Source organism: Panicum virgatum, chromosome 1K, assembly GCF_016808335.1.
Source record: "Panicum virgatum strain AP13 chromosome 1K, P.virgatum_v5, whole genome shotgun sequence".
NCBI lineage: Eukaryota > Viridiplantae > Streptophyta > Magnoliopsida > Poales > Poaceae > Panicum > Panicum virgatum.
Genome location: NC_053136.1, coordinates 51833500 through 51851324, shown reverse-complemented (window position 1 = coordinate 51851324; position 17825 = coordinate 51833500). Strand labels below are relative to the sequence as shown.

General features: G+C 45.1%; 1 protein-coding gene across 1 annotated transcript; it reads right to left on the bottom strand.

The window, feature by feature from the left end:
- Positions 1-1931: 1931 nt before the first annotated feature.
- Positions 1932-3558, bottom strand: LOC120642185 (50S ribosomal protein L29, chloroplastic). Its single transcript, XM_039918618.1, has 2 exons — positions 3127-3558; positions 1932-2269 (listed from the first exon to the last, which is right to left on the bottom strand). The coding sequence occupies exons 1-2, from the start codon at positions 3466-3468 to the stop codon at positions 2126-2128; spliced, it is 486 nt and encodes a 161-aa protein (XP_039774552.1). The 5' UTR covers positions 3469-3558; the 3' UTR covers positions 1932-2125.
- Between the last annotated feature and the right edge of the window lie 14267 nt (positions 3559-17825).

The following is a 17825-nucleotide window of genomic DNA, read 5'->3' as shown; positions in this document are numbered from 1 at the left end:
ACAAAATAATCATGAATAAACTCTACAAACATGATCATGGAATGTGAAAAGGAGTTTGTGGTAGTAATCTTATCTGGTCCAGTGTAATACGAATATTTTCCTATTTAACCTTTAGTTAGGAATTTGATATTTCCCATTCAATAAAAGAAAAGGGAACTCGTTATCTGCTAGTTGTCCATCTGAAACCAATGTAAATAAATGTACAAGATTGGTGAAAGAAAACTAATATCAACCAGAGTGATTTGCACAGCTCTAGTAATTTGCAACTGCACTACATACTGAATTGCTGATTTTGCAGAGCTCTCTGGGGAGCAGTAAACAAAGATTTTGTTTTTGCATCAGTCAGAAGATAATGGAGTTGTTTTGTTACATTGTTCTGACATTCACCCACCTCTAAACCTGTCCTTTTTATTACTGGCACATTGCTAATTCTAGTGCGTATAAATATGCCTAAAATTTTGGTATTAGCTATGGAAATGTTTGTAGCATACGAGATAGAAGTCATTGACAACAAGGGTTTTGTATACGTATTTTGTTAATTACAGCTGGTTCGTACAGAACAAACTAATTCCATGATTAGTCAAATTATGTAATAGAGCACCATACAAGGACAAACTAATCAGACTCCTCCATTTCTCATCTACCCAAGGAATTTAATGCTAGCACATGGCTACTGCAATGTGATGGCAAAGAACTTTGCTCAAGAAACTTAAAATGCGTCTTACATAATCAAAGTCCAAGACTCCAGCTACAATACTAGACACCCAGGTAAGACAGGAACAAGGACTGCCAAAATAACGTGGCCTGCCAGTGAACCCAGCTCCTCTGCCATCTTAAGCAAATAAAAATCTTGAAAAGGAGATCTTGAAAAGGAGCGGAGTTACAGCTTTTCGCTAAAGATCATGGGACTAATCATAAAACCGATGATAGATCCAGTTGTCCAGCCTGGCAGCTCTATCCAGAGCCATGTGTAGCTCATTCTAGAATCTAGAGTATAGAGGACAGGCCTATAAATAAGCCTAATATGCTTTTGGGGCATCTGTACGCCTGTACCCAGATGCAAAGCAAGACTGGTTAGATAGTAACAGAAATCTAAGTGGCCGGCACAAGAGAAGAAAAGAGCACCATTTTCAATTGTTCGACGAGATAACGAAATTGGGTTAAAGTTTTACTGCCATTCCGACTAAGTTATTGTATAAAGTTATCTGGTATAGTCCTTCCAATTCAAATATATTCCTCACTTAGGCTAACAACCATTCATAGAATTGAGAGAATCGTTCCAAATAAAGTGAGCAATCTGGACGTCGTTTGGTAGATCAATATTTGCAAATATGCTTCGGCAGCTACTTAAACAAGTAAGAGCATTCTCTCACTTGTTACAAACGAACTAAAATGAAGCAGATATGGGCATTCAAGGCTTCAAGCAGACTGAAATGCCAACAAATTACCTACTTAAAAGGTTACCAGGTACCAATTTTGATCAAACATACACGGTGTCAACTAAACTAAGCATAGACACAATTATTTGCTTATGTTCTATTGACACTTTTTGATAAAAAAGGAATGTTTATGGACCACTATTATAATTCATAACTGTTACTACATTGTTCATTCCCAATATCTGGTGTCTGAAGCTCCACAGATGACACTGTAGTGCTCTACAACTAATGGTCTTATATGATCAGTTTCAACAATTGGATTATAATCCAGCAATAGAAACAGTATAATGAACTGGTACGATCAGAAACTATATTGGAAACTAATTTTCTAGCCATTAAAAGAGTGGTATCAAATCATGGCAGGAAACTAAGAAAGCATGTACTTTTAGGTGCAAATGATTTCCCATTCTCAATTACTTGATGACATGCACTTCTAAAATGCAGTTTCATATGTGAAGCAGATAAGAAAAGACACCAATAACACAGGTCACAGGTAGAAGCATAAATTCAAATAAATCAAAATTTATAGAAGAGACTAACAACTGAAATTCAGGTTTCGATAGAAATACTTAGCACAATGTTAATACTGAGTACATAAAAATGAAATAAGGGTTGAAATTACAAAGGAACCTTCCTGCTACACTCGCATGAAACAACCTTTGCAGATTGGCCTCTTTTGCTCCTTTCTACTCCTCTTTGTTCTCCCTTAGAGATGGTGGTGGTCTAACCACAATGCTCTGCTTCCATTTCCTATCAAGCTTCCTAGACAATCTCTTGTTGATGCCTTGTTCAATTTCCCGCTCTCTTTTCACAGTTAACATACGAGCAATCTGAAGCAAATATAAAAACATGAGTAAATAGACAACTCTAAATACATATGGCTAGTTGAAAAAAGAAAAGAAGTGTAGGAACTGAAAATCAGTGTAAATTGATAAGTTCCTTTGGGAATGCTATCTCCATTGATCAGGCAGATTAGAGGAACAGAGGTATGGATTAATCGTCGACGAATTGTTTGTTCTAGGTGTGCAGGTGCCTAGAGTGCAGTGAAGAAGATTTAAAGCAGGTGCTAAGTATGATAACTAATCATCTTATAGTAAGACATATGTTTTTACGCCATGCAAGTATTTCTCGCATACAGTGAACAATGTCCATACCATTTTCTGGCATACAAGATTCTTTTATCTGCATTTAGACGTCCTAGGAAACAAAAGTTCTACTTATTTTCAATGCAGATTGTGATATAAGCACATAAATATCAAGCTTTGGATTATCCTTGAGATCAACTAATACAAAATTCGGGCTTTGGAGTTGCCACAGCAGTAAAATTTTAACTTATAGTTCAAATTCCACCCACAGTTGCAAGTAACTGCAGGTGTGAAGCAGCAGCAGCAGCTTGATATATCATATTAACTGATCAAGTCAGGAATCCATTGCTTCGTTGCGATGCGCCACGAATTGATTTATTCTAAGATCTTTAACACTGAATCATAGATTATAATTCAGTACGACAGATTGTCAGGTGAGCATATCGAGCAGACCTCTTCAGGCATCCAACGTTTGACAAAATAACTACCAATTTGTTCTACATAACTTCACCACATTTCCACCAACGATGATAATTTCCGAAATGAGATCAATAACTTCATAAACAAAACTCGAACGGTAAAGCATTGAGCGAGCAATATACCCTCTTGCGCATCCGGCCGAACTCGCTGTTTTTAAACTCCTGGCGCGCGGAGCGCTTGAGGCGGAGCAGGAAGAGCTCTCCCTTGAGATCCACAACCTCCTCCTCCAGCTGCTCCGTCGTCATAGCCCGGATCTCCTCCAGCTCCTGCTCCCTCTTCGCCATCGCCACCGCCGCCGCGGCACGGCGCTCTACCGGTTGCGACGACACCGTCAGTCCAAGGAACCGCGTCGCCTGGGCGGCACCTGAGCGGAGACCGAGGAAAGCCGTTCTAGGTGCGGAAGCGCCGACGGCGCGGGGAGTGGAGGTGAGGGGCGACGCCGCAGCGAGAGACATTGTCGCCATTGTTCTTTCCCGCAGGGCTCGCGTTTTCGCTATCGCAGTTTGGGCTCGAGGATAAGGGGATGATGATGAGGTTTATCTGGTTGTTCTTGGTGGGCTGCTAGCACCAATCTTGAAGCGTGATCCGGTGGCCACTGTCTTACTTCCTCCGCATACTCTTATACAGGCATATACTTGCGTTTTTTTTAAAAAAAAATCAATTCAGCGAAGCTCTGGCTGCCTTGAAAACATAAAAATCATACACCTAAATTTGTTTCAGTATAAGCTTATAGAATTGCTAGATAGTGGCATAGTGTTACTGTATTCTAATAAAAACGGCGATATAGGATACTTTTTGAAATTACGCATTTACCTTTAAAAATTGAATACTAATTGAATACTTAAATATGAATACTTGAATATTGTAATGTTTGTGTTTGCAAACTATGGATATGGTAATAATATCACTCGGCTATAATTTATGCACCCATTTCCCGATGTAATGTAAGTTTTAGGCAGGGGGAAGCTCAATGTAGCCATTGGGGTCGCCAGACCCCATAAAATTTGCTAAAATTAATAGAAAATTACTATTTAGCATTGTTCCTCTATGTGACCGGCCCCGGCATTTAATACATCCGACTCCGGTGGTTTTTTCGTCCAGCTTCGCCCCTGGTTTTAGGTTAAGAAAATAAAGAGAATAATACCTTCATTAGAATAAACTACATTACCCAAAAAAAGGAATAAACTACATTGTATTTTGGCGTGGTCATTCTCTTAGTTGTATAGCGCTAAGATGTGAGATAAAAAAAGAGTGCCTTGCAGTGGTTTACTCATAAATTTGTTTCGATCCGCATGATACGGAAAGTATGGAAATAAATGAGGACTATAGTTGACGAAATACACATATATTTCAAGAAATTAGAAAGAAAACAGTAATGAGGTTATGTGAAAAATTTTGGCATGAAACCTAAAATGTGGTCATGTGAAACACAATAGATGTTTATCTATGGCAGAATAGCCAAAATTGTCCTCCAACTATCCGCGGAAGCTCACTTTCGTCCCTCAACTACAAAATCGACCGTTTTCGTCCTCCAACTTTCGTGACCGCGTCATTTTCGTCCCTGTTTTGTTCGTGTAGCTCCACACTGGCGTCCTTGTCATCAATCCCAGTCAGCATATCATTCACCAGTGGTAGGAAATACCATTTGTACCCTTACCCCTTGGCCCATCTCTTTCCCTAGACCGAAGGACCTCCCATCTGCACCGCATCGCATTCGCTCGCGCCGCCGCCGCCGACCACCACGCCGTCTCACTGCGCTGCCGCCCCCCTAGAACTGGCTCCCCCGTTGAAGTCAAGAGCTCATCTGCTCAAGCGCGCCCACCCAGCTCGGTGGCCCCAGGCATCATCTGCTGTAGCGCTCCCACCCAGCTCGCCGCCCCCAACAATGCCGCTCGGATCTGTAGTTGGCCGACCGAGAGGTGCAACACAGGCAAGGAGAAGAGCGGCGCGTGGTGTGGTTGAGGAAGAAAGAGGTCCCGACCCTCAAGCTTCGGATTCGACTCCACATATTCGCCAAACAATGTAGAGCAGCCCGTCTAGAATGTCGCCCACCGCGTACTCTAGTCCTCAGGAGCAGCCGCCATAGAGTAGGAGCAAATTAGAGGCGGCTGTTATCCTCAACCTGTATAAAAAGAAAGGAGGGGTAAAAGGGTCAGATAAATATGCCACGAAACCCTAGCTGACTAGGATTGATGACGAGGACGCCAACGTGGAGCTACATGACAAACCAGGGACGAAAATGACACGGTCACGAAAGTTGGAGGACGAAAACAGCCAATTTCGTAGTTGAGGGACGAAAATGAGCTTCCACGGATAGTTGGAGAATGACTTTGGCTATTCCGCCTTTATCTATCTATATATCTATATATATACTATAAAGATCGAAAACAATTGAAAACGTTTCTCCCCAAATTGGGCCCATCATACCCCTCACGCTGGATCCGCGTGTCAGGATGGAGGGAGGGTATAGACCCATAGAAATCGCATGTTAGAGAATGTTTCTGTCAATCTATCTATCTATACCGTGAAGATCGAAAATAATTAAAAACATTTCTCACCTAAAATCGGGCCCACCATACCCTTTAGCTGGACCCGCGTGTCAGGGTGGAGGAGGTGGGAGGGAGGGTAGATCCATAAAAATCGCATGTTAGGGGATGTTGCTGCTAAAAGAAAATTATTTTTGTCACTGGATTGTTCCTTACTCGCCCGCACGTGCTCGTTTGAGCCCCGCTTGCGGTCGTCGTTTCCTTCTCCCTCCGCCGCTCTGCTCCGCACGGCCTCGGGCCTCGCTATCATCGCTGCAGGTCTTTCCTCCTCCACGTGGCCTCCACCGCCGTTCCCAGACCTCTCCATCCGGTGTGGATCTTCTTGCACGACTACAAACTGCAGGCAGGCGAGGAACAGATCCACCCAGTCCAGCAAAAACAAAACAGCAACAGGGGCATCCCGGCCAGGACCACGTGGACAGAGAACCCGCTGGTTCGGGGCGCCGGCGCGGCCGCCCCATGCTCACCGAACTCACCGTGGTTGTCGTGCTCCACTTCTGGGAGGAGGCCGCGGCCTTCACGGGGGACTTTGCTCGGCCTCGCGGCGTGGGAGGAGGCCCTGGCCTTCCCGAGGCCTGCGGCGCGCGCTCCGGGGACAGGAGGAGATGCGGCACGAGCTGCGTCCTCCTTCGCGGCATCTACGGCCGGTACCTCGGTGCCCCGACCCCAGCATGTCGCTCCGGGGGCCGAGCGTTGAGCGAGAGGTCAAGGCCATCGTGTGGCGGGCCGTCGAGCAGGGTTCAAAATTTCGGTGAAATTTCGGCGAAATTTCGGTATTTTTTTCGTTTTCGGTAGTTACCGGGAAGTGGAATTTCGGTAAATTTCGGTAAATTTCGTTTCAAAATTCAAAAATTCAAAAAATTTTGTAAAAAAATATGTAAAAAATATGATAAAAAACTAGGTGTTTTTCTAAGCAAATAGGACTAGAACACACTCAAATCTAAGATCATTTGCTAGGCTAAAATTAACATTTGAAACCGTAATTTGAATGACTCGTCATTTCATGTGCAAAAATTTGTTTTCTCCCCTCGACTTCAACTAGACTTTGGTTTATCATGATATTGGTGAGGTACCTATTCAATTTCATATGCATACCTACAACTAGGATGATGATCCATCGGCCGGCCCGGGTGGACTATACTCTTATCAGTAGACTAGTAGATCTGGTTTCCTCGTGCTGTCCAATTAGGCTCGTCGTCAATCTTGCTTCGCTTTTGCCTTTTGCATCTGCTTTTATATTATCATCTAGCAGCTCTTTTCTTTTGTATGTAGCGGTGAGATCGAATGAGATGGCAGCTAAAGCCCTCTGTCTGCTGTAGTCTATTATTCTTAACCAGGCCCTCGATCTGGCTCTTTTTCTAGCTTTGTAGCCGGTAACTATGGAGACTTGGGAGTTTTTTTTTTTGAAGTTGTGGCCATTGCAGATACGTGTTAAATTCCATTGGCAATTCTTCTCTATTGGCAACTGCAGATTAAGTCAGTTGTGGCCTTTGATCTGCCCCCACTTCGTGGAAGAAAGCTTTCATAATGCTTTAACAATTCTCTATACAAATTGAATCAAACAAAAAATTCAAACACTGTCACATGAATTGATAACCAATTCAAATCATGTTTGTCCTGGATTTAAAACAACTTTCAATTGGATCAACTAATGTCCCTAAAAATTTATAGGAATATCCGCCATAACAAGAATAATAAAAGTCCAGTTGAGGCCTAAGAGAAAAAATGAAAGTTGTCACATGAAATGACAAGACTTTTAATTGGTAGTTTTTGAAATAATTAAATAACTTTCAAACCATTGCTCAAATGAAAAAGTTCCTGAAACAAAAGTTGTAGATCTCGAAAAACTGAACAAAGTTGGTATTCAAAAGTTTTTCATTTGACCTCGAGAACAGTAGGAAAATCACAACTGACATCATTTTCCGGTCGAAATCACCGAAATTTCGGTCGAAATCACCGAAATTTCGGTCGGAATTCACCGAAATTTCGTTTTTTGAATTTGAATTTCCTTTCCGTTCGGAATTAGCGAATTTCGGCGAAATTTCGGCCGAAATTTCGTTTCCGGCAAACGGCGGGATTCGGAAAAAAAACGAAAAGGTGAACCCTGCCGTCGAGACGGGCTCCGGTGCCAGCATAGTCCTGCACAATGCCCACATGCGCTTCCTCCCCGCAAAATGGAGGCGCCTCCTGTAACACCCAGGAAACTGCGGACGGTTCGTTAGGGAACGGCGGACGGTCCACCAAAGTAACGCCCAGATATTTATCTGGTTGTGGGCCCGGTCGTCATCTCCTCCTTCCTCTGTCCCCCATCGATCAGAGACGAGCTCCGCTCGTCCGCTCGCTCCGCTGTCGCCCCCTTCCTTCGATCTCCCTCCTCCGACCACCATACATCGATTCCTTACGCGAGCATCTTCCCCAGCACCTCCTCCACCTTCCCCAACCCCTAGCCCAGCTCCTCCCGACGAGAATCGCCCCCACCACCGCCGGTCACCATTGGAGCCCGCTTGAAGCTTTGCTCCACCGTCGATCCGCTTCCCCGGTCATCCTCCGCCCGAACCGATCGCGAGAATTGATTCGTGGTGAGTTACTTGTGCTCCCTGGCCTTTTTTCCCTCCTATTGTGCGCCGCCGCCACCGGTGAACGGCCACCGCCGCCGCCGCACCTGCTACCGCCTGTCGCGTGGTGTCAAAGAGGCGAACCGCGGACGGTCCGCCCAGGGGGGCGGACAGTCCACCAATAAGATTAGGGTGGGTCCAGAGACATCGTTGGCTCTGGCGGGTCTGCAAAAGTGAACTGCGGACGGTCCGCCAAGGAGGGCCGGACAGTCCGCAAGTTAGGTTAGAGTTTGTCCAAAAACGTTGTGTTTCTGGTGGTCTCGCGTAAATGAACCGCGGACGGTCCGCGAAGAAGGGCCGGACGGTCCGCCGGTAAGATTAGAAGTTTGTCCACAGACGTCGTTGTCACTGGAGGATTGGCAGAGTGAACTGCGGATGGTCCGCTAATGGAGAGCGGACAGTCCGCCATAGAGCTTGAATTTCGTCCAGAGACATTGTAGGTTCTGGCGAGTTGGCAGAGGTGTACTGCGGACAGTCCGCTACTGGATCGCGGACCGTCCGCCGTATAGTTGTAAGTGGATCCAGAGACGTTGGTAGGTCTGGTAGGTCAGCAAGTTTGAGTTGCGGACAGTCCGCTGCTGCATAGCGGACAGTCCGCCAACTAGTTCATTTTTTAGTATGATTCTTTTATAAGTAGGGAATTTTAGCTGCACTAATTTGTGTCATATGCATGTGCATTAATTGGCATTTCATATATATTCATGCATATGCATTATTGCACCTCATTTAGGTGCGCTAGATGTACACGTGTGGACGTGAAGCACGCGGTGTTGGAGTCGACCCACAAGACGGTGTTCGACGGATATCGCTAGAAGATGGAAGGACACACTGAAGCAACCGAAGACCCGGCCCAAGGCCTTGGTAGAATTAACACTAACTTAGTGTTACCCCCAGGCAAGCCCCGGTGCACATCCTATTATTTTAAATTATGACACCTATATATGTCTCTATTATTTGTGCATTAGGTTTAGGAATTGTTTGGAACCCTAATTGCATGATCCCTAGGTTTCCTTGAGTTATACTAATATGTATAGGATGATAGAAGTGTTATGCTTAATGGTTCCTGGTAGAAGGCGAGTGCTCTCTTGTCACTCGCGAGATATAGGATGATTAGAAGTCGAGTAATTTCGGGTTACTCGCGAAATATATGATATATTCCTATTCTAGTACATGAGTTGTGTATTCGATATGGAATGAATGGAGAATTGAGACCGGACGGGAATGATAAGGATATGTAGGTATGGTAGCAGGACATGGTTCCTGGGTGTCTTAGTCCCGTATGTGTCAGTTAAGGATCGTACCATTGTCGGCCCTGCTGATCATGTTTGAACTGTACTAACCGCATGCCGGGAGTAGGAGGTAGTCGAAACCGGTAAGCCTAGTACTGCCTCACTTCGAAAGTACAGGATCCCATCTCACCTCCTGGGGTAGTCGAGTAGTCGTGGAGAAATGGGTTGTACGTATTTACTTTTGGTGGTCTCACGGTGAGCTCGGCTGACCATATGATGGTGGGGTGATCCTGTAGTTCGAGGCGGGGAGGGGAAAGGTTGGTGCGTGTGGTCTGACGGGCTTATGTGTGTCGTGTTGGTTAGGTCCACCTTAGAAGGTTAAATCGAATCGATTCGCCGTCAGTCGCTCTCGGACATGGGCATCTTGATCCACTGCGTCACATCGTAGTAATATGATATGGAACATGGATTATATATATATATATATGTGTTGATGTCTACTTTAAATTGTGATTAATATTCTACCATGTTTGCTATAGCTAGTTTATGCAAATGATAGATTATGATTAATTTATATAGAATCTGGGGCTAAAATGATGAAAGTAAGAAATTACTCTAGTCGCTTTTTCTGCAAAATAACCACCAGTCAGATGTCTTGCATGTCTAGATATGTGGGCTAAGTTATACCCACTGGTCGGATAAGTCTTGCTGAGTATTAGTATACTCAGGGTTTGTTGTTTACCCTATTTTCAGGTATAGGAGTTAACCAGGATTCGCATCGGTGGGCTCAATGTGACGTCCTGTCTTCACGCCTCGGTAGTTCTTGTTTTATTTTGTTTATTTTATTTGTTCTCTATTAAAAATGCTCCTCAGGTTAAATTCTCTTCTGCTGCTATCATTTCTTATGTTTATTCTAAATGGAAAGCGGTTTTGTAAATAATTTAAAATTAATTACTATTGTTGTAAAATTTTATCATGCTGGTACCGTTTGCGCTCGCCGTTGTGCGAGACTTCTGGTGTGTTTCGATCGGCCTGTGGGTTGGAAACAGCCTGTCAAGTTACACTTAATTAAGCTAATGCGCCTGATGTGTTCAAATGACGGCGGTTACGCTTAATTAAGCATTTTAACTCGGCGGGTCTGTTACAGCTGGTATCAGAGCTGAAATGCACCAGGGGTACCAGCAATATTATTTTGGTGTTTTCTAGACTAAAAATGAATTTCAGAAATCTCCATTTCTTTGCGATCAAGGGATTATGAGAGATTAGATCGTAAGCCCTACTTAGTGTAGGTTATATCAGGTGGCTAGATATATATAATAGCAACTAATTTCCAGGCAATTATCATTTTTGGATATGAATATATATATACTGTGATTCTTCTGCAGGTACACTAACCCCGTTTACGTAGGGAAGATTAGTAGTAAACGGCTAGTATCTATAGGGAGAGTACGTAAGGTGCCACCGTAAGGACCTTCGTATATTGCCATAGTTTGAGTGGCAAAAAATTTTCTTTTGTGAGGACGTATAGGTCATACATACATCATATCATACGTATTATTTTTGCTTTGAATGTTTATTTGCATTTCATCATATTGATCATATTGTTTTGCTTCGGGTGTTGGTAGTAAGTTTTGTATAAATTCCTTCACATCCGGCACATCTCATTTCAGTAGTTTCGAACCATACATAATTAGGAAAACCTGAAAATCAGTGCGTAGCTTTTGAACAAAACGTATCTATTTGATTAAATAGTTGAAATGCGAAGTACGAATATAGTAGTGATTAGTGTTCTTCGTTTCCGAGGATCAAACCTTCTGATTGATCTTATTATCTTGAGAGTCAAAATAAGAATGTATAGGTCGAGCATGCATTATATTATCCATATTGTTTAATCAGCACTTCCAGCAAAACAACATGTATGGTTAGTGCTTATTAATGTTTATTGGTATTTCCGTATGAATCACACCATGCACATCTCACATGTTGACTTCTATCCCTGCTATCCGCATTCACACGCTTCGATGCGGATGGATACCGGGATTGCACACTTGGGTGCAGAGTGTGCAAATCTGTCTAGGTAATTCGATTAACCGGCCTGATCGGTTGTATTACCGGTCTGACCGGTGGTAGTCGGTCTGATTGGTTTGGTAGGCGGCCTGACCGGTCATGTTAGATTTTAATGCCTGTAGCGCAGTTGTAGACCTTCTCCTTACTTTAACTTTGTTTCCGCTACTATCGACATTTTGCCCAAGATTTGTGGTAAGGATATCATTCTCAGATGAAACCTTCCCTAGCATAAGTGGTTCTATGACCATTTTATTCTATCTAAACCTTTCGCTATTGGTCAATGATAAGTCGAGATCGTATATCCTCGTCTCTAAGCTTTTCATCCAAATGTTCGAAGATCAATCATCCTGACCATTCTTGGTGACTAGAAATATTCTTGTGTTTTTCTAACATTGATATTCGGTAATTTCTAATCGCCTTGATTCCTATATCTTAAATAGCTGTGCTTGCATTTTTGCTAAAATAAAATATAAATAAATTAAGAACTTGATCACATACATTATAGTCATCTTGCATGACTAAGGTCGCACGTTTGTTGCATGCGAACCACATTATTGCATTACATTGCATTGCATTGTTGGGCCATGCAAAGTTAGGGAAACTTTGGTGGTAGTTAACTAACCATATGGATTCATGCCTTTGAATATATTTTCTGGCTGCCTTTGCCTCTTTAATCTTTTTGTATCCAATCATGTTTTTTGGATTTCTATTGTTGGTTCTTATATGGTGGAGATTTGTCCCACGACCCATAGTGCCGCGACGGGACCTAGGGCCTCGCGTGTGCGGCCGCCACGCGATTGTGCTCCTGGGAGCGCGCTGGTGCTTAAGTGCGTGTGGATGAAACTACACCGTCATTCCTTTTGTGCAATATTTGAACTCCATTTCTCCTGCGTTTATTCTTTAAGGGGGTAGGCTCTCGGAGAGTATGATAATGGGTTATTTGATGTTTGAGTTTCTGGAGATCATAGCCACTGACTTGCATAGTAACATGTACGTCTTGCGTTATTTCACCTAATTAATGAACAAAGTTGAGCAAGAATGTATTGGGCAACCTTGATGTCCTTTCTTTAGGGATTCCAGGAGTTCCTTGAAACTCATAATGTATAGGAGTAGTTTCCGTTTTTGATCCAAGTCAGAAAGTCCTTGAGTTCTTCTTCCTCCTAATGTTTTCTTGACATCATTTGGATGTCTAGCACGGAGCTGAAGTAAATGTGCAAAATTTTGTGGCCCACTCTTATTAGTCATGTATAGTTCTTAGAAGTTCATTCTCGGCCCTTTTCTTTCCCCTTTAAATCTCGGGACGAGATTTCTTTAAGGGGGTAGGATTGTAACACCCAGAAAACTGCGGACGGTCCGCTAAGGAGCGGCGGACGGTCCGCCAAAGTAACGACCAGATATTTATCTGGTTGTGAGCCTGGTCGTCATCTCCTCCTTCCTTTTCCCCCATCAAACAGAGACGAGCTCCGCACGTCCGCTCGCTCCGCCGTCGCCCCTTCCTTCGATCTCCCTCCTCCGGCCACCATACCTCAAATCCTTGCGCGAGCATCTTCCCCAGCACCTCCTCCACCTTCCCCAACCCCTAGCCCAGCTCCTCCCGACCGGAATCGCCCCCGCCACCGCCGGTCACCATTGGAGCCCGCTTGAAGCTTTGCTCCACCGTCGATCCGCTTCTCCGGTCATCCTCCGCCCGAACCGACCGCGAGAATGGATTCGTGGTGACTTACTTGTGCTCCATGGCCTTTTTTTCCCTCCTGTTGTGCGCCGCCGCCGCACCTGCTGCCGCCTGTCGCATGGTGTCAAAGAGACGAACCACGGACGGTCCGCCCAGGGGGGGCGGACAGTCCGCCAGTAAGATTAGGGTGGGTCCAGAGACGTCGTTGGCTCTGGCGGGTCTGCAAAAGTGAACTGCGGACGGTCCGCCAAGGAGGGCCGGACAGTCCGCAAGTTAGGTTAGAGTTTGTCCAGAAACGTTGTGTTTCTGGTGGTCTCGCGTAAATGAACCGCGGACGGTCCGCGAAGGAGGGCCGGACGGTCCGCCGGTAAGATTAGAAGTTTGTCCACAGACGTCGTTGTCTCTGGCGGATTGACAGAGTGAACTGCTGTTATCGCCAGAATTTGACCAGGATTGTGTTGTCGACCGAAACCCACTGGCGAGCAACGACGGGCAACACGAAGAGCCGGGAGGTTGCTGGTGCGCTGGCAGGCACTGCTCCCTCGTCGACGGCCCGCAATTTCCGTCACGCGCCCGGAGAATGTATGAAAGCCGGGCGTGCCACCTGACCTATACCCGATCAGGAGGGTGTAGATGTGCTCCGAACAGTTTCCTGCATACAAAGACACGTGTAAACGTAAATCCGAGCCGTGGTCGGCTCCCCGGGATGACTCTTGCATCGGCTTTGAAGAGCCGATCGAGTCCCGGTGTCAGACGGGATCTGATTGTATCCAGATATGATAAATAGAGCAAATCACTATAAAACTGCTTCAATCAAATCTAATTGATCTTAACCCACGATGGTAACAGCTTCACTGCTAGATCGGAACATCCTACACGTGACTAGGCCTAGCGAACGTAACAGACAACTAAATCACAACCAAAAATAGAGGCCTAAGAACTAGCAAGAGCCGATTCCCGGAACAATCCCTATCAAGGCTAAGATAAAGCATCTACTACGCCACCGGATCATCCAATCCGTTTGCATGGCCTAACCTAGCAGATATTATGCCAACTCTTAGGATAAGAGCAAACCATAACAGATCGGATCTACTAAATATGAAAGAAGCAGGGTGTTGTCCCTGTGCGACTAATTCTATGCGATAAGAACTAGCGAGAGATTGAAACGTGACTGCACAGAGACAACATGATATTCGCAGATGATAAGCAACAAAGCACAAAAGATCTACTAAAAGCCATGCTACGAACATCATGATAACTAGTACTACTCGCCATCAAAAATGCTTCAGTACGAGTAATACCAAGGTAAAAGCAAGAACAATACTGCCCTGATCGCAAGAAGCGACCAGGGCAGCATGGCACTTACTTGGTTGAAACCCTAGGATTAGGGGTGGCGAAGCGCCGAGAGTTGTTGTTTGCGAGTCGTGATGACGCTCTCCTTACGAATAACAAAGGATACATATTTATAGTCCGGAGACTTGGGAAACAATCTAAACTAATCTTGTCCCGATTAGACTCTATCTCTAATCTTGAACTAAATCTAAGGATACACGGCCAATGTGGCCCATATGCTCACGCAGGAGCCGATTTACAAGCCTTCCTCAATCTTCTGCTTTAAGCCCATCTTGCTTTCGGCCCATAAATTAACCCTTGTTAATTTATGGCGATAACACATGCCCCCATGGTTTTGGCAACGATAGTTCCAAAACCAATCCGTCGCTTCATCTTCCTGTTAATGCTCATTAATCATACTGCAACCACCAAGGAAGACGCAACATCTCTGTAACTGGCTCCTCGTAGAATGTGAAACTGCCGATCCATCTTCTATCTTCTTACTATTTAACCTCCCTCTGCATCGGCTCTTCTTCACAGCAAAACTCCATTTTCTTCCCAAAGCCAGTAACACAGAAACCACCCCAATCCTCCAACAGCCATGGCCATCTCTTCCTCCTCCGGCTCCAACTCGTTCGGAGACTCTTCTTCTTCTTCCTCTTCCCCTTCTTCTTCTTCCTCCCTCTCAGCCTCCTCCATCGACTCTATCCCAGAGAGCCGAGAGCCGACCCCTGAGTGGGACCCAACAGCGGCCTACGAGGCGCTGGCTCCTCTGCACTGGGACGCAGAGGAGTTCGACTTCGGGGTCGCCTCCGAGGAGGACGAACCCATGACCGAAGGAGAAGACCTCCGACTCCTGTTCCAAGAAGAGTCGGAGAAGGACGAGGAAGAAGACCCCTCATCGGACGGAGTCGACTCTTCCTCGGAAGAGGAGATCGACTCCCCCTCCGATGACAACGAGCCGATGGGCGAAAAGCCCTTCCAGTTCCTCGGGTCCTCCGAGGAGGACAGCGAAGAGGAGGTCAGCGGCGACGACGGCGGCTGGAGCGACTCCGGGTCTGAAGGCAGCAACAGCGCCTTCAGCAGCGACGACGACGACGACGACGACGACGACGGCAGCGACGACAACGGCAGCGGGGATGTGCCAGCCCGAAGCCCCAAGCATCGTAGGTACTAGGTACCTACGAACAGTAGTAATACCATAAGGGTAGAATCACAAAGCCGAAGGATTGATTCCTTTATAAAATCGGCTTTCCCTGTAATAAACTTTCCTTTAATGAAATCGAGTTCCGTCAATCTTGTGTGTCTTCATTTACTTTCCCAAAAAGTCGATGGCAACGCATCAGGCTTCCATAAATATACAAGAGCCGACGAAATTCAAACTAGAAGTAACCCGCACAAGAATAATACTTCCAGTCTGAACCAAACTCGACGAACCCTCAAATTCGAGTGCAATTCGAAAACCAAACTCTACAAATCCGAGCAAGAACTCTCCAGGCAGCCGGAATTCGAACTAGAATCTCCAACAACCAAACCATAAGTCCACAGATCTGTGACCATGGCGGATTCTGCAGTTCAGACAACAAGCTCTAACGATGTGGCAATCCATGGCCTGAAGGTAATATTCGGCCTAATCTATTAGTTTTCTTCAGCTCACTAAGCTTCTGAAACTGAAACTCTGAAACATGACACCAAACGCATATTTCTGAACTTCTGAACTTCAGGTGTCAGACATCCTTCTGCCGCATCCCTCCAATCCAAAATCTTTCTGTCTTGGCCCACAAACCCATGAAACCCCCACAGATTTGATCTCTTGTGAAGCAAATAGGATTCCTTTTGTGAGCCAAAACATCGATTTGAACCTCTTGGGCCGACTGCTTAAGAGCCTGGCCTAATCCACCTGAAAGCTGGATAACATGGTATAACAGAGTAGCAAAAACCCACATGCCCTTGTGGCAAGATTTGAGCATAGCCGATGCACTTAGCCTATCACTGTCACCCCTTGACAAAGACGAAAATCTTCTGAAAACCATCGGCTATTTCTGGTCTGATGCTCTGAATTATTTCCTTTTTGGTCACGGACCCATGACCCCTACTCTGCTAGATGTTGTCATGATCACCGGACTAGACATTAGCTCTCCTAATCCTGCTGCTCACAAAATGGCAGAAGTCCCCTTTAAACTTTCTTCCAAAGTCAACTGCACAAATTGGGGTACTTACATGAGTCAGCACATGAAAACAAAAGGTCAAGTGACTGAGAAGGAACACACATCATTCTTAAATCTTTGGCTAGAGCACTTCATCTTCTGTGGCCCTTCTTTAGCTCCAACTAAGAACTATCTCCCCTTGGCCTATCACCTGGCCCATGGTAATCACAATGGCCTAGGCAAACTTTTTCTTGGAGAAACATATAGATATCTCCACTTAATGACATCCAATCTGCTCAACCACAAGAAACTGAGAACTGGAGGCCCTTGGTGGTTCATTCAGTTATGGGCACAGCTGTACTTCCAGCATCATATTCCCAACTGCCAAGGCCTGACCAAGAACTCTTTCCCTGATGAGAGTGGCAAACCAATTAGATGCACAAGCTATGGCCAAGCTTTATTCAGTCTCCCCGGCAGTAAACTGAACTCAATAGATGCAGCAAACTGGTTCAGAGTCTTCTACAAAGGACTAGATAATCCCCTCTACTTCCCATTTATTGAATCTGAATCCTTCGAAAACCCAACTGCCTTTAGATTAGATAACTTTGCCGATGACGACAGCACTCGGCATCTGTATTCTTTGATGATTCGACCTAGCTTCCTTCCTGTTGGCATCAGCACCTCTAATAGAATTATCAAGCCAGGCTATGAATCTTACCAGCCAGTCGTAGCAGCTCGGCAACTTGGTCTAGGACAGGTCCCTCCCCACTTCCATATTCACCACTTGGTGGAGAGCAGAGCCGATCTGCCCGATGGTCTCACCAGTTCAAGATGCTACAGCATGTTTGATGACCTCCACATCCCAATAATAGCCGATCTGTTCTTTATCTCTTCATCAATCGGCTTTGATACTTGGTGGAACATGTGGAGAACTCATGTCTTCAGAAAAGCTCTAGGTCCTCGACTGCAGCAAATCGATCCTGAATATGTAATCCTCGAGGAAGAGGTACTGAATTTGTGCATTTAATTCTTCCTAAGTCCCCTATCCTTTTCTCTTGGCTAATCCTGCTCATCCTGTTAGCAGCAACAAGATGGCCCAGAACCCATGACCAGTACTGGGGAACCATTTCACCTTCTTCCAACTGCTCCTGATGTACTTTTCTGCAAAGAATCACCACTAATGAAGAAAGTGATAATGACTGTCCAGCCAGAC